Source organism: Colletotrichum godetiae (genome assembly GCF_030913485.1).
Source record: "Colletotrichum godetiae strain CBS 193.32 chromosome Unknown BDP55scaffold_9, whole genome shotgun sequence".
NCBI lineage: Eukaryota > Fungi > Ascomycota > Sordariomycetes > Glomerellales > Glomerellaceae > Colletotrichum > Colletotrichum godetiae.
Genome location: NW_026851257.1, coordinates 91,118 through 106,304, shown reverse-complemented (window position 1 = coordinate 106,304; position 15,187 = coordinate 91,118). Strand labels below are relative to the sequence as shown.

General features: G+C 50.9%; 6 protein-coding genes across 6 annotated transcripts; 4 read left to right on the top strand and 2 right to left on the bottom strand.

Moving 5' to 3' along the window:
• Nucleotides 1–468: 468 nt before the first annotated feature.
• Nucleotides 469–915, top strand: BDP55DRAFT_629006 (uncharacterized protein; the record flags this gene model as incomplete). The annotated part of the gene is made up of 1 exon (XM_060571967.1): nt 469–915. The coding sequence occupies one exon, from the start codon at nt 469–471 to the stop codon at nt 913–915; it is 447 nt and encodes a 148-aa protein (XP_060432706.1).
• Nucleotides 916–3,078: 2,163 nt separating this feature from the next.
• Nucleotides 3,079–4,446, top strand: BDP55DRAFT_546712 (Alpha/Beta hydrolase protein; the record flags this gene model as incomplete). The annotated part of the gene is made up of 1 exon (XM_060568686.1): nt 3,079–4,446. One exon carries the CDS (start codon nt 3,079–3,081, stop codon nt 4,444–4,446), a length of 1,368 nt encoding a protein of 455 aa, XP_060432705.1.
• Nucleotides 4,447–5,643: 1,197 nt separating this feature from the next.
• On the top strand, nt 5,644–7,101 carry BDP55DRAFT_653881 (uncharacterized protein). Its single transcript, XM_060574223.1, has 2 exons — nt 5,644–6,380; nt 6,459–7,101. Exons 1-2 carry the CDS (start codon nt 6,082–6,084, stop codon nt 6,829–6,831), a joined length of 672 nt encoding a protein of 223 aa, XP_060432704.1. The 5' UTR covers nt 5,644–6,081; the 3' UTR covers nt 6,832–7,101.
• A 534-nt stretch (nt 7,102–7,635) lies between these two features.
• Nucleotides 7,636–7,954, top strand: BDP55DRAFT_725844 (uncharacterized protein; the record flags this gene model as incomplete). Its single annotated transcript, XM_060579056.1, has 2 exons — nt 7,636–7,717; nt 7,782–7,954. The coding sequence occupies 2 exons, from the start codon at nt 7,636–7,638 to the stop codon at nt 7,952–7,954; spliced, it is 255 nt and encodes an 84-aa protein (XP_060432703.1).
• A 758-nt stretch (nt 7,955–8,712) lies between these two features.
• On the bottom strand, nt 8,713–10,606 carry BDP55DRAFT_604978 (subtilase). The gene is made up of 3 exons (XM_060571099.1): nt 9,892–10,606; nt 9,497–9,826; nt 8,713–9,435 (listed from the first exon to the last, which is right to left on the bottom strand). Exons 1-3 carry the CDS (start codon nt 10,195–10,197, stop codon nt 8,836–8,838), a joined length of 1,236 nt encoding a protein of 411 aa, XP_060432702.1. The 5' UTR covers nt 10,198–10,606; the 3' UTR covers nt 8,713–8,835.
• A 3,546-nt stretch (nt 10,607–14,152) lies between these two features.
• Nucleotides 14,153–14,937, bottom strand: BDP55DRAFT_512020 (uncharacterized protein; the record flags this gene model as incomplete). The annotated part of the gene is made up of 3 exons (XM_060567721.1): nt 14,153–14,176; nt 14,246–14,827; nt 14,884–14,937. Coding segments are annotated over 3 exons (660 nt in total), but the record flags the coding sequence as incomplete, so codon positions are not given.
• Nucleotides 14,938–15,187: the final 250 nt, after the last annotated feature.

The following is a 15,187-nucleotide window of genomic DNA, read 5'->3' as shown; positions in this document are numbered from 1 at the left end:
CACGACAACAGACGAACGGGCCAGGGCGTCATCCAATGTGCTTGAGATTGAAGAATCCTAATGTACCTGGAATCTCGGATCGAGTAAGGCTTGTCAAACTTGTCTTATGAGTCGAACTTTACGTCTCGAGACAAGGCGAAGTTGCAGCAATGAGTATTGCGGAGTGCTCCGTAATCATATCAGGTCGCATCTAACAAACTTTGAGCTACGCGAGCGGTCAATCTAATTCGCGATGTGCTCTGATCATAGTATCCAGAACGTTGAAATGCGTGGTGGAATCGACATTTTTCAGCCAAAATTCTTGACTATATATACTGCTTGGGAATTCCCTCCAATGTCTGAGGCAATCGTAGCTTACAAGCGTTTGCCATCAGTTGCTTAACATCACGCTCATTAAGCTTCTGCCAGAACTACACAGTCATTCTTTCTCCAAGTCGGTACTACTAGTATGCAACCAAAGGGACCAAGATGACAAAGATACTAACTTCAAAAACTGAAAGCCTTCCAGTCTTTACCACGATGCAGATTCCTGCCTCTCTCCCATTTTTCGCCATCCTTGGCATGGTCAGCGCCGCAGCAGAGTGCCCTCGCAGCGGAGGCGGTGACGGACCCTACCTGCACAACGCGTATCGGGAAGCGCCGACCCGGGTCGGGGAGACGAAAAACTACGATTGGGCCGGGACGACCATCTCAGTCAAGATGCAGAAGACCAGGGACTCTTGCGACCCCGAAGAGAGCTGCGACGACGATATCACATACAACTTCAAGAATAGGGGCACCAGATCGGTCCGCGTCCGGATTGAGGAGAGCCGCAACGATTTCATGGGACTCGTTCTCGCGCCTGGGGCTGACTGCGATCTGAACCGCTACTTCACCCGCGGAGATGGACCTTACCAGATCTCTTTTGCGAATTGAACATTGCATATTCCGAGCAGTTTCTCGTCTGGCAACGTGGACTTCGGAGCTGAGAAAGGCTGTTGGAAACGCTTGCACATATGTTTGGTTTTATTGTTCAACCCAGGTCCCCGCAAGTTTCGTCTCCCTTGGAATATCTGATCCGGCGGTGAGGATACTTTCAAATGGACAAGGAGCAAAGAACGATTGAAATCTTTCACACATAATCATATGCCTCCCGAGACCTCGTGGCGGTTGATGATTGATTGAGACGGGAGGATGTTGCCTGGGATGATGCTCATCCCATAGATTATTCGGGCTTGAAGTGCAATCATACCAGGCACTCAGCTTTTGCTCAAGTCAAAAAGTCTGTTTCAGCTTCGTCTCAAGAACTTTGACTGGACAAGCCGTGGAGAGACGTTCGTCGACAATACACTGAGCTTACGCGCAAAGCTAATCCTGCGGGGTTCAACCGGTGACTATCCAATTCTCCGGGCCAGTGACAACATGATTGCAGCATAATTGCAGCTGATCCGACCTAAATTATATAAGAATCTTAAATCAAGTCTTCCTGCTTTGATCTGAGGCTCACATTTTCCAAAGCCATTGATTGCAATTGATTTTGATTCGACGCCTGGTTTCCGTGTATTATTTCCCCGGTCAAATTTACCTCAATTCTTCTCTGAGAGAAATCCACTCTCATGACAATGCGTTCATCCCTTGCCACTCCGTCGTTGCTTTTCTTTCTGTTCAGCGCCGGAGTCAGTGGCCAAGGTAGCGTTGGTGGTACCAACAACTTAAGAGTCGTGCATCTCTCTAATACCTGTGGTCTCTTCGCGTAGAACTGTGTGCAAAAGATTCAGACTGTCTTGTATGCCTTAACAACGGGACAGGAAGACGATTGTTTTGTCCGGGAAGTATGGGTTTACTTGCGTCTTCTCGGGCGTCGATGCCGCAGATTACTGACATTATGCAGCTGGCAACGGCGAAAGGAGATGTGCAATCAACGAGAAAGCTGGTAGATGCGGGCCACAAGAGTAGACTCTTGGCTGGGATTCGAATTCTGGTGGCATTGCAATTTGAGGGCAGCTCAATGTAGGCGTGGGCTTATGACGACCAAACCGAATAATTTGCCTCATCGGTAAGTGGTGAAGCATGATGATGTATTTCATGAGACTGAAGGCATGAGATCCGGCAACAAGACATAATACATTTGCACGGGATAAGATAGGTGTGATCAAGAAAGACTAAGAGCCTGTGCAATGTGCTAATGTTGACATTACAGATTGCGATACAGCCAATGCGATGATAAGACTGTCATATCGATATAGGCTACGTTGTCTTTGATGCTGCTTTCTAGCTGAGGTTGAGCCCGGAAGCTGAGAAGGAGTTGCTTAAAGCTCTTCTCCAAAACATTCCGGTCCCCTCGGCCGCCGTAACGACTGTGCGGGGCTTATTGAGACCCGTTATATCAGAGCATTTCACAGCCACTGTGAAAAGAGTCGCGTTGCTCTCCACTCAACACCATCCTACTGGCGGGTCAACCTGCTGGATTGGGTTAGTTGATGATCAATTGAAGCTGCAATGCTTCTACAGCTAATTACATCATCTGATTTTTCTTGGATGGGAACGAACGTAATAACCTTAAACTCTGTTTTGCAAAGAAACAGAAATGTTTCAAGAACGCCTATTGAGGTTCAGTTCTGTTAACGCCTGACGTTGTCATAGTGCTGACATTCCGTGGTACGACTGTAGATCTAGGAACATGAGGTGCCACCAAGCCTCGGCTTGATCGTCTCGATCAGAGAATCCGCTCTATCAAGAATATCGCCCATGAATTAATTGCTAGGAACTTTTAGGTCGACGGTAGTGCGCTTCTTTGCCCCTAAAGATTCACCATTCCATGTCGCCAAGGGGCCAGCATCTCGCTTACAGAACCGCAACGTCGTGGTGAATGTGGACAGACCCCTACCTGGATAGCCATTGGAGGGTTTTGTTGAACTGGACTACGGCATCTGACATCGGCCCCGGCATCGCTGCGATAGCTTTATAGAGATATAAAGGTCACCTCGCAGACGCCGGAGTTTCTAGAGGTTAGAAAGCATCAAGTTCTTCACGATTCTATCATCTTTCTCCTTATCTACTCACTCTTTTTACGGACCAAGTCCATTCATGAGCATGGCCATGCGGTCCCTTACCCTTGGGTGGTTGGCCATCTCATCGCTACAAATCAGCGCCCAAGCTCAAGACTTTCGCAGCAATTGCGATGAGAGCTGCGAAGCTGCGTACCGTTCTTCACTCGCTATCGAGACCAGAAGCTGGGTCAACGTAGACGTCAACGTTGATCCCTTCTATACCAATCCCGCGAACCTCTCAGACTACGCCGTCGGTGACTTGATCAAATGGCAAGACCTCACGGGCACCCAGGCCGCTAAGATATGGACTGTCCCCGCCGGCATGTCCCTCTCTCGCTTCTTCTACATGAGCGAAGACATCGACGGCAAGCCTCTGCCCGCTACCGCCTTCGCCCTGCTTCCATGGTCGAACCCCCAAGGCAAGGACAAGCCGCTCCGTACCATCGTATGGGCCCACGGAACCGCGGGATACAGTCGTGAGTGTGCGCCAACCAATCATAGAGGACTCTACTACGAGTGGGAGGCGCCCTTCATCCTCGCTCAAGCAGGATATGCCGTCATCGCACCCGACTATGCTGGCCAGGGCAGTGATATCCCCCAGGGATTCATGTACGAGTCGGGAGCACTGCACGCTGCCGACGTTGGCCATGGCCTCCAGGCAGCTCGCAAAGCCCTTGGCGAGCGACTGTCCAAGGAATGGGTCGTCGTTGGACACAGCGAGGGTGGCTTGACAGCGTGGCGCACCAACGAGAGGGAGGCAAAGGCCGAGATGACGACCGGCGGACTCATTGGTGTCGTTTCGGTCGCACCTGCACTCCGGCCATTGTCTCTCATTCCTGAATCCTTCCGCCGCGCGAACGGAGGCCCCGTGGGAGATGTAGTGTCTGTCTACTTTCTTCAATCTCTTTCAAAGCTCTTGAAGACGATCCGGATAGAAGACTACGTCAGCGACATTGTTGCCAGCCGTATTCCGCTGTCGAATCAGGGATGTCTCAAGACCGGCGGGACCATCTACGGCAGCTTGACTGAGACCCAGCTATACAAAAACACCAGCTGGCTGACACACCCTGACGTCCTTGACTGGCAAGAACGCTTCAATGGAGCCGGTGTACACCAGTGGGCAGCCCCTATGTTGGTTGTCCAAGGCACCAAAGACATACTTACCTACGCCGAGACCATGGAGGAGGACTTCGATGCAACCTGCAAGGCCTTCCCCGAGTCGCCCGCCGAGCTACTTTTGTATCCCGAGCTTGGTCACGACCAGGCTTTCCAGGCGTCGCATGTCGATTATCTGGCGTGGGTTGCGGACCGATTCAACAACGTCTCCGTTACCTCTGGTTGCAGCAAGAGGACCATTGAGCCTGCGACAAACCACCCCTCGCTCATCCACCAGACTTGGGAGGGATCCCCTCAGTAAGGATGGATGAGTGACTTGTGGAAAGGAACATTCCTGGATTAGTAGAGCACAAAGTCGTCGTATGTTAGTCAGATTTAACGGGCTGTCTGAGGTATTTGCTTTGATAGTCGTGGAGGTTCAAGATTTTCTTCTTCTTGTATTTATTTTGAGTTTAATTGACCCTTGATTTTCAGATTCTCTGGTTTGCTAGGCCAATAAGTCATGTTTCTAGTAGCCGAAGCATTTTGATAAATGATGAATTCTCAGGTGAACAACCTATTTAACTTGAGATGTACTTTATTGACTAACAGCCTCTCATGTTCGCTGGGCCATCTAAGATGATGGCGATGAGATAATGGCCGAGGCGTCGGGACGTTGCATCCGCACGCAGCTGCAGGCACCTAATTGAACCAAGATTCCGGAATTCGGTCTCACCCGGAAGAGTTCCACAGCTCTCGGCAGATCTGCACTGTTACACCGGATGAACCGTTGTGGTGAGACAAACTGGAGGCTTGATCAGGTCTTGAATAAAAGCTTGGATCACAGCTTAGTACGTTCTTCCAAACCTTTCGAGGGTATCCTGGCTCACAGGAGCTTATTGTCCAAAGACGCAACGATGGTGGCTCTGCGATTTCTGCTAATGTTTTGGCCATAACACTGGCCATGTCTATTAGTGTAAGTACCTGGCGACAGGTGCACTCGTATATTTGCCTTCGCTTGCGTATCTCTGTCGCAAATGGCTCAGGTGGGATGAGGCAAATTACCGGAGGTTGTTGTATTTGGGCGTCTGCGGCCATAAGAATACTTCATTGATAGCACGATAACTTAACCACTTTACACAAAATTGAGATTTCAACTTTCTTAGACATAGTAAAAGTTACTGGAAAGAGGCCGTCGATTGGATGCCTTGGTGATGTCATGGATTGGAAAGTGACCTCGTCGTTCTTCGTGACTAGACTGAGCGTAGTCATTCAACAATTAAACCTATCTCAATTGACGAGACCTCCTCCCTAGCCCCTTGATGGGTCTCAGCAGCCGTGCAAACCAAGATAGAGGAGTTTCATCTCCAAGGAAAAGTTTAAAGGAGAGGCTAGCCTCATTTTGATGCACAAAGTGTTGAGACGGAGTTGCGTTGACTCTTGTGAGAGCCAAAGCTGGTTAAAGCTGGGCATCGGATTCACAATAGAATGTGAGACCGAGTCAATCGTTCAAAGGTGGTGGAATTCAAAATATTATATTTTCCTTGGCTCGATCAATCTAAGGGGTATATGATGTAGAAGAGGGTACCTTTGCGTTGATGTCCATAGGTTCCCATCGACTTTCCAATACGACTCTACAAGATCTAGTTGACCAAAGAAACACAACCCAATCTACAAACCCCACAGCAGAAACAACTGCATATCTAGACCCGACCCAATACTATTGCAGTTTCCTGGCTTCTCAGGCGCGCTTGTCGCACTGTCACTTCTGTTTGGCATCGCCGAGGCGGGGTGCGCTGAAGTCGGCTCCGGTGACGGCAACAACCCACTGAGGTGCAAAACTTACTCCATCCCGAGAGACATCGGTACCAGCGTCACCGTCGGCTTGCAAACCCTCTCGATCGGCAGGACGAATCCAACGCGCAAGACTTTCGATAAGGAGTTCTTCTTCTACGATATGAAGAATGAGGTCAACTACCAAGTAAGCTTTGCGGTACATTTTTGGAACCCAACGAACAACATGGTGAGTAAAGCACATTTGGTACAACTACATCCAGTTTATGAGTGTCTACATGTAGCTACACTGAGGAACGTAAATTTCAGACTGACTTTCGCCATTATACAGAATACGTGGAAACATTACAGCTTAGCACTAGGGGAGAAGTGCAACATCAGCTTTCAGTCGACTTTACAGATGTTAAGCTCACTTGCTAAAGCGCCTTTGTGGGGGGTTCATAGAGAGTCGGTCGATGGCAGCTATTCGATTTGAGCGTTTAATATTAGCTACTAACTGTGGAGTTGCAACAAAAGAAAACAATACATACGGATACATACAATACCAATAGAGACTTCAGCAAAGGCCAACTTGCTTTTCTGCTTTGCAATACCTTACAGTTGCTCGTCGGGTAACGGGATTTCCAGATTGAAGTTTTCTTGTGGTTTCGAAATGACTCGTAGCGTGGCTGACTCTATGAACTCAGCTGGACTACAGGCGTCAGCTGACACTCACAGCACAGAGGGAGCACGAAAACAGGCGACAAGGGCCGAAAAGGGGTCTTTCGGCGCTGCCGGAGTGCGTTTTCGCCGTGGTATTCTCTGTCGGCGTGCAACTTGGAATGGTCGAATTTCGATCGAACCTGAAAACAACATCGTCGGGTCGTCATGTTCACGTGGAAGCCCTGAGAACGAGCCTGCAGATGAAGCATGACCTCATTCTTTCCGACGCAAATGACTCTCGGCGAAGTCCATGATACCATCAATCCAAGCGTTCCAACCAACATGGCCCGACAGAATACCTCCCGAAGGACTGGACCGCCCGCCCTGCCAGCTCTCGACTGCTGCGCCGCGGGCACCTGACGAATAGGAACACATGCTTACGAAGAGAACCCGTTAGGCATCGTTCGACTGGCAGAGTCACGCTGAGCACAGCTGGGCAGAGACACCACGCAAAAAGGCTCAGATCTTCGAAATCCTTCCTACCAACGAGGCATAGCGCCAAAGTAATCAGGCTTAGTGCAAGATCTTGTCCCCAAATGGCCCAAAGGAGCCGTGAAAAAACAAGGGTTCCGGCCTTCTCCATGCCAAAAGTTTGACAGTTGGGTCTGCTGCAGGCTTGAGGGAACCCCCCAGAAAATGAGAAAAATGACAGACCCGCGCCATCGGGACGCACATCACACCACCGCACCACCAGATCCGGCCGCGACACCGCACCACCCTCAAGCAGAGTCGAACTATCAACAGACAACACCGGGAAGATGAACATGCCAACCACACCACGCTCGGGAGAAGCAGGTGAGAGACAGACGAGTTCAAATACATAAGTATCTTCAACGAAGATGAGGGGAAATACGATCTTAGATGCACTCCAGTCTCACATCGACCACACAAAAGCAAGCACAACGCTCCAGTATTCCAACTACACAAAAGTCCACTGCAACTATTCCCCGGTTTACCTAAACCCCCGCTACCACACTCACACAACCTTCAACCACTTCAACCCACAACTCTCACAATGGTCAACCAACCCGCCAGAATTCCCACCACCACCCCGGCTCTTGCCAGGTTCCTCCCCGCTGCCATCACTATCGGCGTTGGTAAGTCCAATCTTCAGCCCTACCTTGTCTCCAGTAAAGTCAACTAACGCAGTTCACCTCGCAGTCTCCGCCGTCGCCCTGAACATTCGATCCCAGCTCAAGACCGAGTCCCAACAGATGGACCGCTTCTTCTCCAAGTATAACAACCCCCAGAGCGAAGCCGCCCGCCAAAAGGTCTTCGAGGATCCCACTGAGGACCCCCGCAAGAGCTGGTTCAACGCTCTGGGCCGATCGTAAAGGCTTGTAGCGGAGAGCTACTTTGGAGGAAATTCTTGCACATACAATTCATTGCTGGGGCGTTTTCTATTTGTTCAATAGAAGGATGATATCATTGGAGTAGGTGGCGAAGGCGTCTTGCTTCACTTCGTTTTGCAAACACCCTTGAGGCATCCAAGGAGAACACGCTGAGGGGTAATACGTAGCTGAGACGAATAGTTGGACACTTCGTTTCGAGTATAAATGTTAAACTTTTTAAATCACTGTTATTCATATTGACTTGCGACAAGAACTAAGGTGAGATGTGCCAATGCCCCGTCAACGAGTCTTAGGGCTCATGGTAATTCGAGTGAGCTGCTTGTCCTCGCCGGGGAACTGCGTCCTATGGCCTTCTCCAAACAATCAGCATGTACTTGACAAGGGCCTGGAGAGGTGAATATGAGTCTGTCGTCTGTACACGTAAAGGCTTGTGTTCTGTGCCTGCATGTGGGAACCTCACCGAGTGTCTAGGGTACGTGGATTTAAGGCCGACTTTGACAGATTTGCGGTGTGTTATTGGAAGTGTTGCGCACAGCTTCGATGTTCACAGGGTAGCTATCTATATCTGAAGACTGAGTTAGCGCGTGATAAAGATCATTTCTTCAAAGGCGTCAACTAACTCGTTTCTTGCGACATGCTCGGAAGCTGGATTCTCAGATTTGCATTTTTTCCAGTTGCACTACACATTCACCAATCAAGTCGTGGCTTAAAGTTCTGTGAATAAGACTTTTTGAATTAATCATTATTCTAGTTACCATCCCCATCAGCTACTTGATTATAACTTGAGAAGACCTGCTGGCGTTCGACAATACGACACCCACAGTCTCTTCATGCTATCGTTGAGCAAATCAACAACGTTGAATTTACGCACCGTTGCCGTTGTAGGCAACGAGGTTAGGGCTACCAGACAGGGTGCCGGTGACACGGCCAGAGGTGCCGAGGGCCTTGATGCGGCTGGTAACGGCAGCGGGTGTAGAGAGACCCTCAAGAGCCTGGAGGTAGACGGCAAGACCGGCAACGTGGGGGCAGGCCATGGAGGTGCCGCTGATGGTGTTGGTGGCAGAGTTGCCGCCGATCCAAGCAGAGAGGATAGAGACACCAGGGGCGAAGATATCGACGCCAGCACCGTAGTTTGTGAAGGAGGCCGGGCGCCAGCTGGAGTCAATGGCGGCGACAGTCAGGGCGTTGGGGGCGTTGGCGGGGGACTGGCTGGAGACGGGAAGGGGGTTGCCGAAGTCGTCTCCGTTGCCGGCGGCAACGACGGAGAGGACGCCCTGGGTGTAGGCGGCCTGGATGGCGGAGGTCCAGGTGGTGGAGGCGGGGCCACCGAGGGACAGGTTGATCACGGAGCGGGCGGCGCGGGACTTGGAGGTGATGTCGTTGACGGCCCAGTTGAAGCCGGACAGAATGGAGGAGGTGGTGCCCTGGGCGCCCTGGAAGACCTTGACGGAGATGATGTTGGTCTGGGGATGAGGTGTTAGTACGAACAGGGCAAGATGCTTAGAGTACCTAAGTGAGACTCACCGACTTGGCAACACCGTAGGTGGAGCCACCGATGGTGCCGGCAACGTGGGTACCGTGGCCGAGAGTGTCAGTGTGGGTGCCGGTGAAAGCGTTGAAGCCGAGGGTGACACGGCCACCGAACTGGGTGTGGGTGGAGATAACACCAGAGTCAACGACGTAGGCGTAGGTGTTGGCACCGGCCGAGGTGTCGTAGATGTACGAGGTAGAGCCGGAGGTCTTGTGAGAGATGGATCCCAGACCCCAGGGGGCACCGGACTGGGTGGTGAGGGCACGCTCCTCAACCTCGAAGTCGGAGAGGTACATGTAGTAGTCGGGCTCGACAACAGCAACCTGTATGAGAGAGTTAGAGCCATGTTGATATAGATATTTTGGACCCCAGATATTCGTCAACTTACGTCGGCGCTGGCCTTGATCTCTTCAATGGTAGCCTCATCAAACTCGCCAGAGTAGGCGTTCCAGTTGCTGATGTTGAAAGTGTTCTCAACACCGACAGTGTCACGCTTGCTCAGAGAGCGCTTGTGGACGTCGGCGACCCAGTTCAAGTGGGACTCGACGCTGGCGGCGGCACCCTCCTTGAGGGTGACGATGTACTTGCCGGGGGCGGCCGCGGGCTCAGCGCGTCTGTTGACGGCGGCGGGGGCGGCGAGGACGGCCGGGAGCAGAGCTCCGACGGCGAGGGCGAGGCGGCGAAGGGAGGCCATTGTGATGAAGATAGAAGAACCGAGGAGGAGAGGTGATCAGAGAAGAGCGGATGGGGCTGAAGAGAGGAAAACTGATGATAGAGCGGGAGCAAGGTCCATCTTTATATCGGATTTCCAAGATATCGACGGAGGCTGAGATAGATGGAGTCGCTGTCGATTCCATCTTTGACATCACGCATATTGGTGTAGTATCTTGCGTGATGTCCCGCCAAGCCCTACGGTCTCCAGCTTGGAGCTGTCAAGCTTCCTAAACAGGTCCTAGAGCGGGAGATGCGAGGTGCTTGAGCAAGGAAAGTTGTGGACTCCCCTACTCCATGGGAGCACGCGAGAACGAACATGCTTGTTTGGAAGCTCTTACCTTCCAAAAAGCTAAAGCTGACCTACCTCTTTACCCGCTGTTTTCAAGCGCGCCCAGCCTTTTGGCTTGCTTGTCTCAGACCTCCTCCCCGGTTGATATCTGGGAGTTGGATCTTTTGTTATGTTGCCTATGTGGTCCTGGCGCGGGTACCAGCTCCAGCTCAAGCTCCGACTACGGCAGCACATTCAAGCGAGAAAGGGGTCCCGGACTTTGCGCCGATAGATTGATGAACATCAAATCCGATTATCTAAATGATAGGAACTGTCACCATTAGCTCCGCGCAGGCAGAATCGTGGTTGGCTGGAGGCTTGAATTGACTCAAGCTGGCTTGCCATTCAATGAGACATTGGTAGGGGTTTCCGGCTCTTGATTTGCTTGGGACTTGTTTACCAAGACCGTTGGAGGTTACCTTAGCAGAGGAGCCATATTAGCTCAACTTATGCTTAATGTGGAAGGTCGCGTGTTGACATTGGTTGGAGGACCCGATGTAGGGATTATGAACGGACCAGGACTTAATTAAAAAGCTACACAAACTCCACACACGCCTTAACCTCTTCCCGCCTGCCACATCCGTCCTGATTCCCGACCGTGGAGGGGGTCTCGCAATAGACTATCTGGAGGCGGGAGATCCCCAAATGGCCCAAATGCCGACCAAAGAGCACTGGCCTCGCTGTCTGAACTAGAAAGTTGCCCCGATGCGGTCTCTGATCAGCGAGGTTCAGGTACAGGACCATGCGTGATGGTGGGTGAATGGTCTGGGGCAGAATATGCGGGTAAGCGCTGCTGCATTCGATGGGACATGGACTCGGGCGCAACACTGCAGCTGCGGCCTTCTGTGTTGGGTGAAAACACCAAGACATGACATATTGCCTTTTCTCACGACCTCGTATTCCTATCACTGCGGGCTCGGGTCCCGATCGAAATCCGGAAGATAGAAACCGTTATGCGACCATCCAGGTTGAAGGCGAGGAATACTATGCGTTCATCCCATGTCTACATTAACAAACAGCTTCCTGAAATGATCATTGAGCCAGCCCTCTTCTGAAGGTGCTTTTTCCAATTGGAAATTGGCACGTCAGAAGGCGGTGCTTTTCCGTGCTGACCTATGGGGAAATGTGCTCGGATTTCTCATTCCCATTCAGGCTGTTCAATACCTGTAGCAACGACCACGGTCATGCCAGCTCCAATGATGACACACATTCACAAGATGCTTCGCCCAAGAGCGCGCCATTTAAAAGCGAATAGCGCCCGACTTCCCCTGTCTTGATAGTCGATTTGCGCTGCGGGGTCTTCGCCAAGAGCCGCAACAAGGAAGCTCGGCTTGCTTTGTTGACCGGGGTCAACTGCCGTTTAACGTTTAGAACTAATTCAAGCGAAGGAAGAGGGACGCGTCCGGAGGGGGCTTTCGGGGATGAGAGTCAAGTCGAGTGGCTGAGAAATCGAGGAGTGGCAGCGGGAGAGGGGAGAAGGCCGGATGGGCTCGGTGCCGCCCGATCGCGTGACTCGTGTTTCCATCCTCAATGGCAGGCTTCATCTTGGCAGTAACAAGTAGGATATCTGCCTGTTGCTCGTCTGTGCAACGCAATCTCCTCGATCTTTGTCTTTATCTCTTGCTCACCTCGTGGGATCCAAGGTCGGTATTCCAACCGCACGAGCCGTAGGCGGTGGCAGCGGCAGACAGATTGATGAGAAGAACAACGAATATGAGGGGCAGAACAGAAATGACGGCATGCCGCAAGCCCGTCTTGGAACCAGCGGTGGATGTCTCCCGTCCCGGCCATAGCTTCCCCTGATATTTCTCGGCACTGCGCAGACATCGCAGATGGTCTGGGGCCAGGTCGGTACGGAGGAGGGAAATAGGAAGGAGATAAACCACGTAGCCGCGCTAAAGGGTATTCGCTCAAACTCCGCTGACATGGATGGTGTCGTGGTTGGGTTCAACTTTTCCATTCATCAGGCAGGACAAACGTGCAGCTGAACAGCCTGTCCTGCCTTTTGGATGTCAGCGTAGTTAGTTTTAGAAGACAGAACCACAACGGCCCGGTGGGTTGAATCCGAGAACTCCACAGTGCCTTGATGCGTGGCATGTGAAGACTCCATCGATCCTGAAGGCTCCATTCGGCGAGGTCCATTGTCAATTTGCCAAGCAACAGACTCTGTGGGGCTGATAGGGGCCGGGCTCGTATTGACTCTGGCTTGGCATAAGAATTGTAGAGTCAGCACATTGCTAGGCAAAGAGTTGAGGCCATCACCACCTTCATGTTGTCTTCAGGTCGAAAATTGCCAGACTTCAAGATGACGTTCATGAGGCTCTGCAAGACTTTCGGATCCCGGATCAACCGTCCGTCTCTGAAGCTAAGGGATTAGAAAATAAGGTGCATGTAGCTTGGGTATTGGTGGGTTGCACTGCCTAATCAGGCAGGCTGGTTTCTAGGACTCTGGGAGCAAGCCGATAGCCTCCCACATGCCGGCTAGGCAGACGGTCCCCCAGTCGCTGTATGCAATACGACGATACATGTCACTGGGAAGAAACTCTTCAGTATCCTCGAAGCTAAAGAAAAATTTTAGCGCCTGGTCAATCCGAACCGCTGAATTGGATCTGTTGTCTTTCCAAATCGTTGCTCGGAGCTCGCGTCTCAAAATCTTCAGATATAACTGCTGACTCCATTTTTTGCTCAATCTGCCCATGATACCAGAAACGCGACCGGGTAAGGGTTTCAGTAATGCACCCGAGGAGCGCTCTTGGGTAGCCCAGCCAAAAGGTAGCAAAACTCCCGCGGCCGGCAATCCCATGTCTAGAGTGTTGTGAATAGTGCCGCGGTCTATCCGCATTTTGTGTCAGTACGGAGTAGCCTCCTAGGCTGCCGGGATCACCACAAAGGAAGCTGCCCTGACCAAAGAGTCGGGTCAGTCTACGCTTCTGGCAATCTCTCTTCAGCCTTATGACATAAGCCTACATGCAAGTCGCGCCTGTGACTGGGCCCCCCAGCGTAGGATTGCAGACATTTATTGAAGACTCGATTACTGATCCTGGCCGAAGTAAATGCTGCCAACTGAAAGATTGATATTTTACTTCGATAAGACTTAGTGACTATAAGATATGGGCGCAACTCAATAAAAGTCAAATCTCTTGTGTATACTTTTTCCGTTAGAAAATAACATAAGTATAATTTCTCTTTATAAGGATATTGGCCGCCGGTCAACATACACTAAATATTCGCATGCAATACTGTCTTCCCTTACATTCCGCATTAGGAGCTCAGAGCCTCAGAATGGGCCTTTCGATATGAAGAGAGTACTTAAGACACCACTGACATGGGTTTCATGTCTGAACTTGATTCAGGACGTGGGATATCAAGACTGAATTTTCTGGTAAATTCTCAAACGCAAGCACGTCTTGAAAGTCTTTGGGCCGATACTCGTCCTCTCCGGCAGCTGAATATACTCAAGTCCGGAGCATCAACGATCCTCGGACAAACATCATATGTTGCGTCTATCGTGAGGCTGTTCGGGTCTATACTAGGCGGAGGCAACTAAAGTTCTGTCTCTACTCTACGAAGTGGAGTTATCCGAGACTTCATTGAGGTATTTCTTGTTGTTATTACTGGCGTTGCCTTCGAGCTATATTACGAAAAGTCATGAATTAGCCTTGCTCGCAACTTCCTGCTTTTTGAAGTGCACTTGACTTACCCCAATAAGCATGCGCTTATCACCAGGTACAACCATCTCAAAGCGATCGTTGATAATGCCGTACTCAAAGTACCCAAGTCGGGCGATTGGATTCGTCTTAGAGACATCGATCTTCCCATCCGTCAAGATGCTATTATCGATATGAACACCAACAACCTTGCCAAAAATAACATCGACAGTTCCCATCGGCGGTTTCCCGGGAAGGCGCACTGTCTGCATATACTCGCACTCGAATCGGACAGGAGAATCAGCGACCATAGGTACTGACGTCTTAAGCCTCTTTGACCACGTCTTCTTGAGGCCGGCTCGCTCAAACTCATCCTCGTCTGGGCCGATTGCTTCCGCTGAGATGTTGACGCTCTCCCGGAGAGGGTATGTGGCGAGCTGCCAGCAGAAGCTTCCGGTGCGCTCAATATTGTTGACAGTGTCTTTTCGGTCTTCGGTGTGCGTTTGGTTGGCACTAAACATAACCATGGGTGGGTCGAAGCTGACATTTGTGAATTGGCTGTAGGGTGCTAGGTTGTGCTCGCCTTTGGATGAGACGGTTGAGATCCATCCAATTGCACGAGGTACTACGCATGCCTAAGGTAGTGTATAATCAATTAGATACTGCTTTTTGATTGCTATGGGTAACTCACTTTGAATGGGTCATATGGTAAGCCGTGGTCATCAATGCCGGGCTGGTAGAACATTGTGTACAAGATCGTGAACTATCGAAGGAAAGTAATCTTTGGTGTGAAAAGCCCTCTCGTTGATAAGAACAATTAGTGGCTCAAGTGTACTACTTAGCAATTTATAACTAAAGGTAGGTTAGATTGCGAGTTCCTCTCGATCGGTAAGCCAACGATGAAGTGAGGGGTCTAAACTCCCACCGTCGTCCGACACTCTAGTCGGAACTGTTTGACGTCACTGGGTTCGTTCGGGGTATTCGGTGCTCTCTCA